The sequence below is a fragment of the Bicyclus anynana genome, chromosome 1 (genome assembly GCF_947172395.1).
Source record: "Bicyclus anynana chromosome 1, ilBicAnyn1.1, whole genome shotgun sequence".
In the NCBI taxonomy this organism is placed as follows: Eukaryota; Metazoa; Arthropoda; class Insecta; order Lepidoptera; family Nymphalidae; genus Bicyclus; species Bicyclus anynana.
In genome coordinates this window covers 4,727,110-4,744,371 of record NC_069083.1, presented here as the reverse complement: position 1 = coordinate 4,744,371, position 17,262 = coordinate 4,727,110, and the positions used below count along the sequence as shown (strand labels likewise).

General features: G+C 34.3%; 2 protein-coding genes across 12 annotated transcripts in view; one reads left to right on the top strand and one right to left on the bottom strand.

Moving 5' to 3' along the window:
- LOC112050198 (glycogenin-2) overlaps positions 1–10,852 on the bottom strand; it is a 30,938-nt gene extending 20,086 nt beyond the window's left edge. For all 9 annotated transcript variants that reach the window (XM_024088391.2, XM_052883495.1, XM_024088398.2 and 6 more), the window contains exon 1: positions 10,689–10,852. In XM_024088391.2, the coding sequence (XP_023944159.2) occupies positions 10,689–10,695 (7 nt within the window). In that variant the 5' untranslated portion in view covers positions 10,696–10,852. The remainder of the gene's footprint in view (positions 1–10,688) is intronic.
- A 316-nt stretch (positions 10,853–11,168) lies between these two features.
- Positions 11,169–17,262, top strand: part of LOC112050201 (guanine nucleotide exchange factor DBS) — a 135,658-nt gene continuing 129,564 nt past the window's right edge. For 2 of the 3 annotated variants that reach the window (XR_002887138.2, XM_024088406.2), the window contains exon 1: positions 11,169–11,591. Coding sequence is in view for 2 of the 3 variants with exons in the window: in XM_024088406.2 (XP_023944174.2) it covers positions 11,420–11,591 (172 nt within the window). In the remaining variant the exon portion in view is untranslated. The remainder of the gene's footprint in view (positions 11,592–17,262) is intronic. The other variant, XM_024088400.2, reaches the window with a different exon arrangement.

Genomic DNA, 17,262 nt, shown 5'->3' with positions numbered 1-17,262 from the left:
GGTTGTGACTGTCATTTAGGGGTTTGGTGATGAAGACCAAGGACAATTAAGGGAACTCCTTAACAGTTTACAGTAACTACCTTGTGTTTGGCCTTGATTAATTCGTATTGCTGAGAACTTTCTACCTAGATGAGTCTTGTCTGTTATTAGGGGTCTGATGATGAAGACCAATGTCAATGAAGGGAACCCCTTGACGGATTACGGTAGCTTCCTTGTGCTTGGGCTTGATTAATTTGTATTGCTGAGAATATTGTACCAAGATGGGTTGTGACTGTCATTAGGGGTCTGATGTGTTCGTATGAGATGAAATTTTACACTAAAAATGGAAAAATAATAAAAATTTTAATAAAAAAAATACAACCGACTTCAAAACCAAAAAACGTACCCAGTAAACTAAAAAGCGAAAAATAACATCATAATATGTTCTACCTGCTGATCAGTATGAAGGCGGTGCTTAGCCGGTGTTGTCTTGATTTAAGCCATTTCTGACAGGACCACATGAAACAACACTGTCTGCAAAATCTAAATGGCTTGAATTAATACATCACCGGCTTAGCACCGCCTTCATACTGGTCAGCAGGTAGAACATATTATGATGTTATTTTTCGCTTTTTAGTTTACTGGGTACGTTTTTTGGTTTTGAAGTCGGTTGTATTTTTTTTATTAAAATTTTTATTATTATTAAACCTATTAGTTTTAGTCCAACATGTACAGTGCCATACAAAATTATAGATTTTTGTAGTACCTACCTCACTAGTAAAGGAATAAACTAATATTTCTGAAACTAGTTCAATAATAATTTATGCACCGAAGTTTTCGTGCTGTAAGCTTTCAAATTCAAATGACTGCGGAGAAACGATAAACATCTGCATTTCCTTATCCCTTGACCTACCGTCGACTGCTGGTACTTTGTGGTACCACAACCCATCGGCGGGCACTTCATAGATGCATAAACATACTGCATACCTTGAGGATTAATATTATGAACCTTTATTGGAGGACAATTTAGTACAATAGTCAATAACTAACTATCTATCTATTTGTACCTAGTGTACCAACCTATTATATTCAGTTCCTATTGTAACACTATCAGAAAAAATGCATTTCAATAACGATTTTTTTTTTAAATATTTTTTTTTTTAATATTTACAAGTTAGCCCTTGACTACAATCTCACCTGATGGTAAGTGATGATGCAGTCTAAGATGGAAGCGGGCTAACTTGTTAGGAGGAGGATGAAAATCCACAATCCTTTCGGTTTCTACACGACATCGTACCGGAACGCTAAATCGCTTGGCGATACGTCTTTGCCGGTAGGGTGGTAACTAGCCACGGCCGAAGCCTCCCACCAGCCAAAGCATACCACATGCAAATCTGATTAGGTTGTAGTTTATGAGAAAATCGCGAAAAATTTATACATACATGGCTACTTACACATTAAACTCGCATAAGTACTTACAGTAGGTACCTCCTTTTTTAAATCGGTTAAAAATGTTGTTTATCTTTATAAATAAAATATATATCTAAAACAATAATAATTAATTCATCCATTATAGTTAATTAATACATGGTAGCGAAAGCCAAGTATGATACACGTGCCAAAGACGTAAAACATTAAAATATACTGGAAAATGTCCTCAACTACGCATAGTTATTCTATTGGAATTTTGTCTTTTCGTTGTCAGATACAAGTTCTAGGAAGTGCGCAGTTCAGATATTTTAGTGACGAAGACTTAGTCTGTGTACGTGGCACTAAATATAAAGACACGTGTCTGACTACTAAGCTTGGCGTTCCCTCTATTAGAACAACAACCTGCAATGGTCAGATATACCACATTTTATGAAGGTTGAATGTTTGTCAGAACATGTCAGTCATTTATTAAACGCTATCTTATAGAAAAGTCGTAATAGATAGATAGATATACTTTATTTATTTATTTGCACACCAAATTGAAATAAAAACATATTATGAAAGCTACAAAAGGCGGTCTTATCGCTAAGCAGCGATTTCTTCCAGGCAACCTTCGGATTAGCAAAATTTAAGGACTTTAGTAATAAACATACATACAAATATATTACATCCTAATACATAAACAATATTACACAAATACCTACAATAATTAATATCAAAATATACTAATAAATACATTATAAAGTTATATTGAAGAGAAATAATAGATACAGATCTTTATCGTAATAAAGTGTTAATGAGTGTATAAACGACAAAATTGCTTGGAAAATAAATGTATTACATGACTGGCTACTTAACCTACTGTTAAATGGTGATAAACTAAAAAGAAAAACCTGGCTGAGTTTGTTGTGGGCTCTTATCGGACCAAGGCGCGTTTGGACCCTCTTAAATTTAATTTTATGTTTTCGACAAATTATTATCACATCTTATAATATTAATACCTGACGTTTCGAAAGTGCTTGTAAGTTCGCTAGTGACCGTTCTTTTGAAATTTTCTTTTAAAAGAGCTAGGTATTGAGTTTCTTGTCGGCTCTTTTCAGCAGAACCTAGCTTCCGAACCGGTAGTCTTTACAGTCACTTTCACGGTTTACTTTACAATAGTCAAATTTGCCGTTTCAAAAGTGCTACTAAGCCTACTGGAAATCACTGGACTTTGATTTAAAAAAGCTCTTTAAGGGAGTTTAACTAAGTGCATGGTGACTAGACTAAACTAACATGATTTCTTATATTAAGCCGAGTAAAATATTTTAAAGTCAAAAATCAATTTATTTCAATTAGGTATTGACAAACCACAAGCACTTTCGAAACATCAGCGCCTTGGACCGAGAGGAGCCCACAACAACCTCAGGGGTTTACTTTTTTTTAGTTTAGTTAGTTAGCTAGTTACTTTAGTTAGTTAGTTTAGTTTAGTTTAGTTTTTTTAGTTATAGCCTTAACCCATTCTTGATCACTGTACCCTAAGTGTAGTATACCCAAATTGGCATAGTGATCAAGAATGGGTTAATAAAATGAGGTATATCTGACTATCGCAGGCTCTTAGTCCATACATCTTGGACGATGAAAGATGGTTTTACTCGCAAGTCTCGTTTTGGTTTCAAAGCTGAGCCACTTCTATTATTATGCAGGACTAGCCGACCCCCAATGGTGTGCACAAGCTGTTCAACTAGAGTACGCACAATAAGTTTTTACCCGCGTATTTTCTTAACATAGGCTATATTTGATGCCTCAGGAATACGGGGATAAAATATACCCTAAGTTACTTGAGGAAATAATGGTGAAATAGTTTTTAAAATCGGTGCAGAGCCTATTCGCTACACATTTCTTTTTTTTTCTTAATTATACCTAATACTAGCCTGATGACTGCGATTTAATCCGCCCTTAGATCCCCTTAATCCGACCCTCTGGCAAAATTCGTTCTTAGCGGACATTTACTAACTCTAAACTACCTCCCTGCATATTTTCCCTCCCTCCCTACGTATTTCTTGCCCGTTTCATAGGTCTGCCTCGTTTAAGGGGACTTTTAAGTACTCAGCCTGCAAAATTTGGAACGACCTACCACCACCAATTAGACTAGCTAAATCTCTTACCGTTTACAAAAAATTAATTAAAGAACATCTCTTAGTTCTACAGAAACAATAACCAAATATTTTGCAGGACAGTTGTTTTTCTTTTTATTTATTTTTTTTGTCCTTATTGTAGTTGTTTAGTAATCTTATTTTATTTTTTATTTATTTTTCGCATATAATATTAATGTTTGTCTTTCGCTCCAATCAAATTTTTAACCGATGTAATGTAAATGTACTTATGTTTTTTACTTACTATAGATATGTGGATACATAGTAGTCTATTATATTATCTATTTTAAATTTGGAATCAATAAACGACGCAACGCTCTCCCGATCAGTCCGTGAGCTCACCCTGGGGTCATGCCTGAAAATCAGCGCTACAGTTACTTAGCTGTAGCATAGAGCTGAGGCAGCGCCCCATTCAACCGAAGCCTTAGTATTAAGTTAGTATTAATTCTCATTTTTTTTTCTTATTTATGTTATGTTGTTTTGGCTGAATAAATGTTTTTATTATTATTATATTATTATTATTTTTGTAGGTAGGTACGTAAAAGGTTTTGAAATTTAGTGAAGTGTGTTTAATCATTTTGTGATAATAAATGTTCAGTGTACCTAGACAGGGCGGAGTTAATACTTACAATGTAGTATTTCATATAAATAGAGCATAGGTATTATTACCTTTTATAAGTGTTACGTAGAAGACGAATCCGTCATGATTTCGTTATGTCCAATCTGCCTGTCTGCCTTTTCACGGTTTATCTCAGAGTTTATAAACTAGAAAGCTATTAACTGGCCGAACTATGACAGTATACTTAGTCATGGATCGAAATAGCACCTTTCCAAGCATGCAACGAGCAATTAGTACCTACGGAACCCTACACTGCGCGCACTTTGCAGGCTTTATCACATTTAGTGTTTTCTCTAATAAACTCAGCTCTATGGTGTATGTAGAAACTCATCTCATTGCATTTTGTTATCTTCATCTAATACAATGTACTTGCACACATATCTAATAATAGATGTAAAAGTCAATACTCAACATAGAGGTACTTAGGTAATACATATACATAATTACTTGAGTAATTATATAAATATCCTACATATAGGTATTTATTTGAATTGTTACGCGGATATTACAATAAGAATAATAATTAAATATTATATATTTTATATAAGTATTACACATAACATATACCTACTCAGAGGCACAATTATGCGCCCCCATTAATATGACTCGAGTATATTAAAGTGGGTGGATAATTGTGCCTCTGAGTATTTATATTTTATTTTTATTTTAATAGTGTTTTGTATTATATTTTGTATTTTATTAACATTGTTGAAAATTCAAAAAAAGGACAAATAAATAAATGAGAAAAAAATATTGCATATAAAAGGCAGATACCTTCTTGAGAAGGCGCGTATTGTAAGAGGTTCCTCAGGTAGGTGTAGGTAAATCTTCTCTGAAAGAACTTCTCAAATTGGACCAGTAGTTCCTGAGTTTAGAGCCTTCATCCAAACAAACTCTTCAGCTTTATAATATTAGTATAGATTTAACTGTAATCTAGACTAATATTATAAAGAGGTAAAGTTTGTGGTATTGTAGGAGTTAACCTATGGATCTACTCACCCGATTTTGATAGTTCTTTTTTCAGTAGAAACCACGTCTTTCGTGAGTGTCATATTTTATCCCAGTATTCTCATGGGGACAGAAACTAAACGGGTGAAACCGCAGGGCGTCGGCTAGTAATAAATGTTTTTAATAGTGTTTTGTCTATAGGATATAACAAGAATTGTAAAAATAGAAAAAAATGTGTAAATAATAAAATACATCACAAGAAAAAATCGGAAAATAATAAGTAAGTAGGTATTCATACTAAATTATATTTATTTTTATTTTTATCAATGTAATTAATTAAATATGTTTGTATTTTTGTGTATAAATAATAACTAACGGTGTTCCTTTGTTTACATGACGTAAGTTGAATTTTAATTTAATGTTTAAATAAAACGACGACTCCCCAAATTTGGGGTAATTAAATGATCTAACAATTATTATTTGATTCTGTCACGTATAAAATATGCTGAAACATATGTGGGTTTATGCTTGAAAAAAAAACAAAATATTATTTACATAATGAATCACATTGCACTTTAGTTATTATCTCTGGAAGATTATTCTTATTTTTCACGTTTTAAAGGTTTTATAATTCTATAATTTTTTTCGTTTTTAATCTCGTTTATGAGAAGTGACTTCTCAAAAGTGCATGAAAGCTAAGCCTACTCGAATCAAATGTATTTTGAATTTTGAAATTCTGCCTCCGGTCCTTAACCGGATCAAATGATTACGTTATCACGTTTCGATCACTGTACCCTGAGATGTAGCTTGCAAAAGGGTGTATTTCAATGCCTGCTATTTTGGCTAAATTATAAAATATAAAGTCACAATAATTACTGTCTATCAATAATTATATTTCATATCAAATGAAATACTTTTAAAAAGACTGCATTGAATTGCACAACACTGTGGTTACTACAATTGATAAAATACCTAATTTGGGTCGTATCTACTATTTATTTTACGGCTTATGAATGACGAGATTAAAAATTAGCTTGTATTCAAACAAATAAAAATATACATTTTAACTTCATGTTATATGAATCACGAAACATCAATAAAAATTTAGAAAGCATATTTTATAAGGCAAATAATAATGAATGAAATAGCTAAAACTCTTCAAATTCGGTTCAGCGGTTTATCCATGAAAACGTAACCTTCAAACATGCTAATTTTGGCATTTATAATAAAGATTTAGGCTATAAGTCGTTACAGTTTTTCTAGATATAATACATTCTATGATAGACAGATATGCTTTGTTTATCTTAGAACGAATCATTATTTATCATGTGAAAGAAAAATATGTGGCAGTTCTTAATTTTTATGCGTGTACACGAAAATATCTACGACGTTATAGCCTCCAACGCATGTATGCAATGTGCCGTGATACATTCTCCTAAAATTGTAAATATCGTTCATTCCGCGTGGGCCACAACTAGAACCGTGCAATAGACAAGTGCCGTAAGTTGCTCGTGCGTCGCTCGAAAATAGCGCGACACAAATAAAATTGAAAATAAAACTACTCGATAGCGTCAGATATTTGGTGCCGGGGCTCGACGCCTATGCATTCCACAATTAAACCGACAATCATTCTTTTTTATCTACGTTCTGGTGACGGGCCGCTGCTAACAATCCCCGTCTATTACATCCAATTCTACATACAGTGGTTTTCTGTAAATTTTCGTAAGTAGTATTTTTTTAGCATCACAAAAGTGAAACTTTTTCCTAATAAACTGTCAGATCTGACTTGGATTTATGAGGTGTCTTTGTTCTAACAAATGCATGTACCGTAAACTAAAAAAATATTGATCTGATTACAAAAATTGATCTAAATCTTCTAAGACTGTATACTTGTACATATGTTTTCTGTGACTATACTCCATAAATCCAAGACAGTTTTTTAAGAAAAAACTTCACTTTTGTGATAACATGTTTAGGTCAGATGTCGAATTTTATTATGAAGCAGTTATCTTTGTATTCATCGTCTGCAATTTGGTAAACGTGTAGACAATACTGCTTTAAGACATTTTATGGTGACTAATAATTATTTTGATAATTCGGTTGATAACACGGAAGAACAGATTAAAAAGTCTTTAGCAGCTTGAATGGCACTTAAAAACATTATTTTCTAAATATATTCAACGATGTTCTATCAAAGAATATATCAGCGATTTCATTAAGGTATATGTTAGAATACAAATTTATAAGATTATTTTAAGAAAATTGTTGGACTCCTGGGCTCGTTTTCCTGTCAATTCCATTTACACCATAGTGTATAAACTAATATGACGCCAAGACCTACCTACCTACTACCGACTACTACTAATTGAATGGTTGAATAATTCAAGTTGACAGTTTACAACCGCAGTGTCTTCATGTCTCTGTCTCGTGTCCAATAGGTGATTAAGGAGCTATTTGAACTTCAAGACGTGCAACAGTGTTTAACTGCTCGCTTCGATTCTACTGTAGGTTAGTGGGTAATAAAACTGCCAATGATCTAATTAGAAATACTAGTGTACCTAAAATGAAGCAGTTTTCTCAAGAACGTAAACTAAAAAGGAAAGTTCCAAAAATTTATGAACTATTTATAAATATTTAAGAAAGTGTAATAATACCTATAACAAATACAGAAGTATTATTATATGTATAAAGTAGCGGAGCTTTAAAAATCATACAGCCATGTAAGCTTATCATTGTAATTATTAATCTAAATCAATTTTAGTTATAAAATAATGATTTGACAATCTAAAAATAAATGCTTAGCAGTTGAAAACCGTGTAATTACTTTCAATATACGTTTAACATATAAGATGATATAGGAAAATAATATCAAAACTAATGTCGAGTTTGTCAATATCGATAATATTAACAGGTTCTGCCGTGGGAAATACGATTTTAAAGATTTACCTATACATTTTTATGTATCTCATGATATGCTAATCATAATATTATACTTTAGATATCATATTGTAAGAATCTGAAATGCATTAAGCATAGGAATTGTAAAATTAACAGTTATAGTCATTTGTTGAATTGCAGAGCACGCTATATTACTAAAATTAATAATTAATAGAACATCCAAGTTTATTTATAGCCAAAGAAGCTCCCATACAGGTTTGATTTAAATAAATTACCATGGAGTGCGCATAGCATAGAACCCCAATAAGGCACGTAAGATTTAACGACGGCGCAGGATCAGCCACAGATACCGGGAGCAATGTCCCTGTGGTTTCTATTTAGGTGCGGCCGGTCTGGCGGGAACCAAGCGCTTCAATGCTTAGCTCAAGGAATGCAGTAATAATGCATTCCACTCAGAATGTCCACGAATTGTTGCAAAAAAACTGGCATGCAACTTCATTCATGCAGAGAGATTATCAGAAGATTACAATTTACAAATTGAAGTTAAACTTTCTGTTACAGCAAGACTTCACGCGATTGCAATCAAGATTCGTGCTAGTTTTTGGTTTTTTTATGAATTTAATAACCAGTAACTTTTTCGATAATAATAGTATACCTACACGATCTACGTTTTGACAGTGAACTAAAATTATCAAATAATAATGAGAAGAATAATACTCATTGCTTCTGGTGGTTTAACAAAATGTAATATACATTCATTACCAAATTATAGCGGCCAGAATATTCCATAGATAGTAAATTATACACCAAGCATTAAAAGGATTATATAAAACTTATCTGTAAATATAGCTCGCAAGTGTTGGTAAAGCATCGTACTCATAGTACGTTATTTAAAAAAATCTGCTGATTAAATATCTAGGTGCAAACTTAATCTCTTAAATTCTGTTTGACAAACAAGTCCCTACTTATTTATATTTCTCGGATTCTCACTATCAAGTACGAAACCAATCTCAACTGACCCACTGAATACTATTACAGAATTAATAGTTGCATATAACAAATATGAAAGTAACTCGTACACATTTACGTATTTAAGGCTAAACTTCTAATTAAAAGTACTCTAGGTCTAGGCATATACAGATGGATCTTGGAAGTACTCGAATCACCTTTGTCCGCTAAAATGAAACTTAAAGGTAAATAGATAATTAATGAAAGTTTGTATGAAGAATATATCATTATGCTTAAGTTAGAGGCATGAAAAATTGTATTTTATGTTTTTCCTATTCGAAATAAAACCAAATTTGACGAAGATGCTGACATGTAAGACATACAAACATTCACAACTATCATCCAGCCTTTAGCTTAATCCAGAACTTGTAAATAGATAGAAACCTAAAAAAACAGTTTTAAGCTTAGTGATATGCGATATAACGAAGACAGATCGTTCAATATCAGCTTGTAATAAGAGTATTGTCGCTATTAAATAAAGCCACAATAGGGTCACATGAACTTTTGTGGCAGAGATCGTATTCCTATCCAACCGCAGTTCCTTAACGCTTATTTGCATTTATCAGGCAATGAACGAAGAAAATAACATATTAACATAATATGACATAAATATATTGCTTTTATAATTTAACTGTTAATATCGACTGTTATGCCACAAATAGAAGCTCATGGTCAAGACCAATACAATGATAACGCATCAGCGTTGATATGCAGCATGTTCAGTGATGTGATCTATGTTTATAGTAATGAACTGATACCGATATGACTATATGTTTACAACAGGAGAGAATGTTATCAGATAACACAAATATGTGTAGTATTAGTGCGCTTGCACGACAATTTAATTCATAACCGTGATCGCAGACGACACAGGACGTCAGTTAATAGGCTGATGCTATAGAAGCTGATATAAATGGAATCTGATTAAGTCTCAAGGTTGTCGGGATGGCGCAATTAATTCTATTATTAATTATTGATTTACACACTACCAAAGTAATAATCAGATGACGAGACAAATATATCAAGAACGTACATAAAATAAAACAATGGTTGATAAGAATGCCCTATAAATGAAATTGAAAGTCAAACCGATGGTTCAATGAAATGCCTTTCATTTCGTAAATAAATATAAAAAATGGTGAAGTTAAGAAAGGCTTATTAAGAGTTATATATTATATGCAATAGCTATTATAAACTGAATATATTGCATTATACAAAATATACCTACGATTAAAACAAAGTTAAATAAACAAACAGTATAAATTAGGAAAAGATTTTCATTCCATTGAATTCCCTGTCAAAAAATACGTTAGAAGGTAAACTGGGAAGTTGCAGGTAGGTAGATAATTTGAAAGTTATAATTATTCGAATTTCAATTTGAAACTAAATCTACACTACTCTTACAAACTATTTTTTATCTTAAAATGTACAAAGACATTTTAGTACAGTATTTTAGGAAAGGATCCAATGTTAATAAATACCTATAATTGCTTTCTACTTTTTAAATTAATTTCTAACTATCCTATTCACTGTTCTTACTACGATAACCTCTGTCAACAGCGGAACTTATATTTGCATTATCAGATGTTAATGTGATACAGCGGATTTAAGGGACATTATTATGTAATTAATTAATACTAAAGCTAATTATTGCAATAATGTATACTTACTTGACATTTTGGTACCGGGTGTAGTCTCGTGGGTGACAGTTGCAGTCACCTAAACGATAACACGAAAGACGTACACTCGCTCTTCGCGCAGCACTGACAAATGCTTACTTGCAACGTGCGCGGGCAAACGAACGATCGCAGTCCCTCCCGGCGCCGCTACCCACGCTCACATTCGCTACACATGCATACACAACCGCACACATGGATGCTTATTGTCGCCGTCATGTACAATCATTGGATTATAGATACTAGAAAAAACAGAAACAAATCCGACAATACAAGTATTAATAAATATTTATTAATTATCATGGAATAATAAGAAAAATAGATTCTCTGGTTTTATTATAGAAATGGAGATTTCAAACATTCAAGCAAAAGGAAATTTATTACATGGCAACCCCAGTGAAACAGCTGTTTGCGACGATCGATAGATGTCGGTGGGTGTCGCTTTATTTTCGATGCCGAGTATATCATAACGGTATCCGTAGTACAATCATTTCAGTGTCTACGGCCCTTTGATGCTTGCGGGGTATCAGAATTTCTTTGATAAAATTATACGGAGATTTATATTGATGGGCGAATTCGGCGCTACAATGACGTATATTGCCGCAATGTGTAAATTCCTCGGCGGTAAAATTCGCGTCTCAACAAGCAAAATATTCGAGATTCACATGTGAAATATCGGGGTTGGATACGATTTTGTGTTTGTTTTCGGTGTTTCGGTGGTAACGATGGCCAGCTCTCCGACGAGTATAGAGACACAAATAGACAGCTTCTTGGAACAGTTCAAAAGGAGTGCCTCGAAGGCCATGGAGGAGAGGATGGAGTGGCCAGACGGCCCATCTCCAGGCTCCATGGTGAAATCGCGTAGCAGCTGCTTCACGCTGGATTCTTCTTCGGGTGGTAAGTACGGCTTGAATGTTTATTGTATACCTATCCAAAATATTTACCAGGATCCTTTTCTAATCTGCGACGCAATTGATCTTAAAATTTTTAGCTTAAAAACAAAGCAGCTAGAAGGTAAATAGTACTCGGATGTAGGTAGATGCACTTTTATCAACTTGACCTAGCGACTGCTTTGATGAAAATGAAGCTTGCCGTATTAATTTTTTAAAAATCGAATCTTTTGTTTACGTCATTTAGACTTGAAGTAAACATTGTACAGCTACCTACAAAGAATGAAATTTCGAGGAAATCAAAGACTTCCTTTTTTAAATTTAATTCTAAGCAATATTATTATTATTAAACTACCTACATTTATTGGATCTTAAGACAACTGAAAATGTTTTCATTTATAAACTTTTAAATAGTTTTAGGTAGGTACGTAGGTATGTCATGTAAAAAACACATTTTCCCTAATAATTACACTTCTATTTCGAGCGAGAAATCGTATTTATATATTTTTGAAATTAGAACTTTAAATCAAATAGGTAAATATATCATTATTACTGGGAATAACAATTTTGTTTAACAATATTGTTAATATTCTATGCTAGCTTTTACCCGCAACTTTGTTTGTATTTATGCAATAGTAAATTATTTTCTAAAAGGTAGAAAATACTATTATTAACAGTCACACACACCCAAATTACATACTTTGTATCTTTCATTATAATCATATTAGGATTACAGTGCCGGATTAAGGGAACTTGAAGCTATCTTCCCCTGTGGACTGGGCCCTGTGTCCTTAAGTGAATTATAAATAACTAATTAATAAAATATCAATACTAACCCACTGTAGCTAAATAGAATATTATGTATCAATCAAAACCAAAGCTTCAAAACCAAAAAATCCTTAATTTTCGTGTGCTCTTTTATTTTTCTCTGTCGTTTCTGGTGGCGGTCGTTCTTAGGCGGGATGCCCTACTTAAATAATTTATGGGCTAATCGAGGACTGTATGATTACTATCATTTTCATCATATTATTATGATAATAATCATATAACCACAGGAGACACCGCCAGCTTTAAAGGTTAAGCCTCAATAGCTTCACGATAAAATAACTGAATTCAACCTTTACGATCCTGACGATGACATAACGACCGATAGTGATTCCCAGGCAACACTAATATAAACACAGCGTCTTCGCCGGCAAAGACTAGGTCCCCGATGTCTGATGTCACCCGGACGTGGGCTTTTTCACCCACGAACTCTGAAGCGCCCGGACTGATACACTTGAGCCAAAACACCCTTCCAAAATGGCTCTCTAAGCCGAGGAGATTCAGAGAAGACGCCCTTTGAGACTCAGAAGAAACAAATTAAAATAATCTGCGGTATATTTAGTAAATTTAATATGACTGTAAGTTCCTCGTATATTACGTTTCATGATAGAAGAAGCAAATTAAAATAATCTGCGGTATATTTAGTAAATTTAATATGACAGTAAGTTCCTCGTATATTACGTTTCACGAATGTAGAGCATATTTGAAATGTTGCATCCAAACTTTTATTGCATATTAAATAGCTTGAAATCTTGAATTAGCTTTAAGAAAAGTTTCATACAAAAGCAAGCTGAAATATTGCATACAATCAATTTAAATTCAATGTTTTGCACCACTATGATATGAGCCGTGATGGCCCAGCAGGCTTGACCTCTGCCTTTGATTCGGAGAGCGTAGGTTCGCATCCAGTCCGGGGCATGCACCTTCAACTTTTCAGTTATGTGAATTAATATCACGTTTCTTAAACGGTGAAGGAAAAACATCGTGAGGAAACATGCATACCAGCTATTAGGCCAGATTGGTGGAATATTTTAGCCTAACTCTTCTCATTCTGAGAGGAGACTCAACAGTGTAATAAGGGTTAATGATGACCACTGTGATACTATGGGTATCCAGGAATTTCATTATCATCATTATCAGCAGATGGACGGTCATAAGCATATTATTTCAAACAGCAAGACTTTGAGCCGCCAGTATAATGCCCACCCTAGGATTTTGGGCTACCGATGTGGAATTCTATTATGATACTAATGATAGACTTGATGTTGGGGGCCAGGCCCACCCTAGGAAATAATCCTAGATACGCCAATGTTTGTTTCTCCTTTACGCTGCGGCTACTGAAGTGATTTGGCTACACATTCTACTTTTTACCCCGGAAAAGGCCATGGTTCCCGCGGGATTTGTGAAAATCTTAATTCCACGCGAACGAAGTCGCGGACATCCGCTATTAAGTATATAGTGGAAGTCTGAAAGTAGCGCCAGTGACAAACAAATTGAGGAATAAAACGTTAGCTTGGTAACATGTATTGCTGAGGGATGAAAGTCATTACTAGAAAAATGTTGAATTTGCAAGTGGAAGGACACAAAAGGAGAGGAAGGACCAAGAAGAGATGGTTGGAGTGTGTAAAAGAGGACGTGTGTAAAAGGATAGTGACTGATGAGCTGACGAGTAATATAGATTAATGGAGAAGATTGATATATTTTGCCGACCCCACTTAAGTGGGAAGGAGAAGAAGGGATAGGCGATGATAAGCGCACTCGGCAAAGTGAGTCTCGAATTTCGTCTCTGTCTCTCTTTATCTAACACGATTCTATAGATAGAGAGGGATAGAGATGAGTTCGATACTCACAAGGTCGATATACTTTTGTCGCTTGTTTGTATGTAAAATCACATCTGTATAAACAAAATACGTACATAAACAATAACTGTTTGTATAATCGGGATGAACACTTTCACTATTGATAGAATTTGCTGTAAACATTTTGCTCGTAACGACACGGCACTGTATTCATTCAAGCATAAGGTGTTTTGTTTTTAATTCGTTTCAATGTAAACGCATTTCTGTTTACATATTTGAAGATGTTAGCTTACAGGCAAGGATGCTTGGAGGCTATTCGATAAGCTTCCATCTTCACACAGGAAGTAAAGTGGTTATGATGATTGAAAGTGAATGATTTTTTAAAAGAGTAATTGCTTCTCATTTTATTGCCGGGTCTTTTCAGTAGATCTGCCTTCCGAACCAACGATTTTATATTGTTGTTTCAAACATGTTTGTAAAGTAAGCCTACTTTAAATTTATTAATTTTGAATTTTATTGAAGCTTTACCATCTTATCGGGTCATAAACGTATAATCACTTTTTTAAATGAATTAGGTGCTCTAAATCGCTAATGTTTTTGATATTAATTGGATTGCATAAAATTGTTTTAGTCATATTAAGTAAAACAAACTTGGTCGCTAATGGTGGCCCTTATAAAAAGGCTTAAAGTCAGTCAACGGGCGATGGAGCGAGCTATGCTTGGAGTTTCTCTGCGAGACCGAATCAGAGATGAGGAGAGGAGAGGAGTCGCAAAGCTGAAGCACTGGGCAGCTGGCAATGGGCACTGCACATAGTTGGAAGAGCCGATGTACGTTGGGATCTCAGGTGCTGGAATGGCTACCCCGCACCTGAAAGCGCAGTGTTGGTCGACCCCGCATTAGGTGGACTGAGTACATCAAGTGGGTTGTGTCCAGCAGTGGACGTCCATCGGCTGTTAATGGTGAGTAAAATAAACTGGACTCCAGTTAGTTGCTAAAGCGTAAACGTTCTGTGGTAAGTGGCGTAGGGTGTCTTGAAGGGGCTCTGTAACAGTAGTTGGAGGGGTACCCCAAATGAAGGGTAAATTTCTCACAAAAAAAAAATGCTTGCTTAAAATACATATGACAGTGACTTTTTACCTATGTTTAATGTTTCAACTGTTGGTTGCTCGCTCCCGGGAAAAAAAAGACATTATAGATACTTTTGTCATTTCTGGATTGAAACTATAAAGGCAGTTTTATTCCGGAAAGCACCAGATTCAGTGTGATTTTGGATTACATTTACCTAATTTTTGCTTTCACACGTAAGGGCCCGTACCATTGATACGGCTGATACGGCAGTAGCTACGTCCCTGTCTGTGGTAATTCCTAATCCTAATGATACAAAATCAGTAGACAGAGATAGTTATATATTTACCGGAAGTGAATCATTTAATACCGAAAAATATACTTTTCGCTTAGTGGATAAGTAAAATAAATACTGATTGGTGGCATTAAATTATTTGATTATTAAAAAATTGTTGCAGCGGATTGTAAAAAAACAAAACACGAAACAGCAGAAAATTAAAATAAAACCAGCAAAGACGGTCGTATTGCTAAAGAGTAAAATAATGGTTTTACGAGTAGGTACCTATGCTTTGCTACTTTTATTTGCTAGTAGTATTGATTAGATTATTTGATTGATCACGTGTTTCAAACGGTGAAGGTAAACATCGTGGGGAAACCTGCACAACAGAGAATTTTCGTTATTCTCTGCGTGTGTGAAGTCTGCCAATCCGCATTGGGCTAGCGTGGTGGACTATTGGCCTAACCCCTCCCTCTCATTCTAAGAGGAGACTCGAGCTCAGCAGTGAGCCGAATATGGGTTGATAATGATGATGATGATGACGAGTACCTATACTTTGCTACTTTTATTTGTTAGTAGTATTAATTAGAACGCAGTAGGTACATCTACGATAAGTACCTGCCTTCGAACTTCTGATAGAATTAGAATTAATATTAGGATGTCACGGAAGCGGAAGTAACAATATTATCCCCTGGGTTATTGTATGTCATCAACGCAATATGTTTATACCTACTCGTATGTATGAAATATGTATCTCCCTAGCCTCAGGCGGTTGAACGCTCCATTTTGTTCCACGCCAGTGCGGACCCTTCTTGATTACTCCCTGCGTATTTAAGTCCCTGTAGCACCTGATTCATTTTTTCATTTTACAAACAAGATCTTATCCAGATGCCATTATTTAGCAAATTTATAATGCTTTGATTTTTGTGTAATAGTCGTACAACGTATATACAAGAAAAAAAAGTGATTGGTGAATGTAATTATGCGGTAGGAATCTATTGAAAATCAGATTATCATGTACCTTGATAGGCATAATACATTAAATATCAGTCAGGACGTCTAGGAAATAAGTCATTTATATATAAGGTATAAACGTCTAGAATATAGTCGCCTGCACATTTAGATATAAATATACCAAGGTAGCAGCGGCGAAAAGTCCATACAGGCCGATTTCCGGGTTACCTTTTAAAATCAAATTTAATTATTTTAATTATGAATGAATTTGAATTTAATTAAATTCATTACAATAATGAATTTAATTAAATTTAAATTCATTATTGAAATGGATATATGTATACTCGTATGTTTGCTATGGATGTATAGGAAACCGGAGTTTCCTATACCTACCTTACCTTCGTCAAAATTCCATCCTCGCCACTGCTAGGTAGGTATCTATTCATACTTAAAAATGAGTATCCGCTTAACTCATTACCTTCCATAATATTAAGACAAAACGGTAATCGAATGTTACCATTCTAACAACCCTAACTGACTAGCTAAGTGTTACATATAATTGTGTAGGTAGGTGTAAATATAAATCCAAGAACTTAACATCTTGGGCCTATCAACAGACAAAGGGCCGAAGAAATAAGTAAGCCGATCGAAGTAAACGTTCCTTTGGTATCGGCTATCGGTATCTCATTCACATACGAGATATATTATAGCCTACGCATGGGAATCCTTACGTGCGCAACAATACAGCTTATGGTTT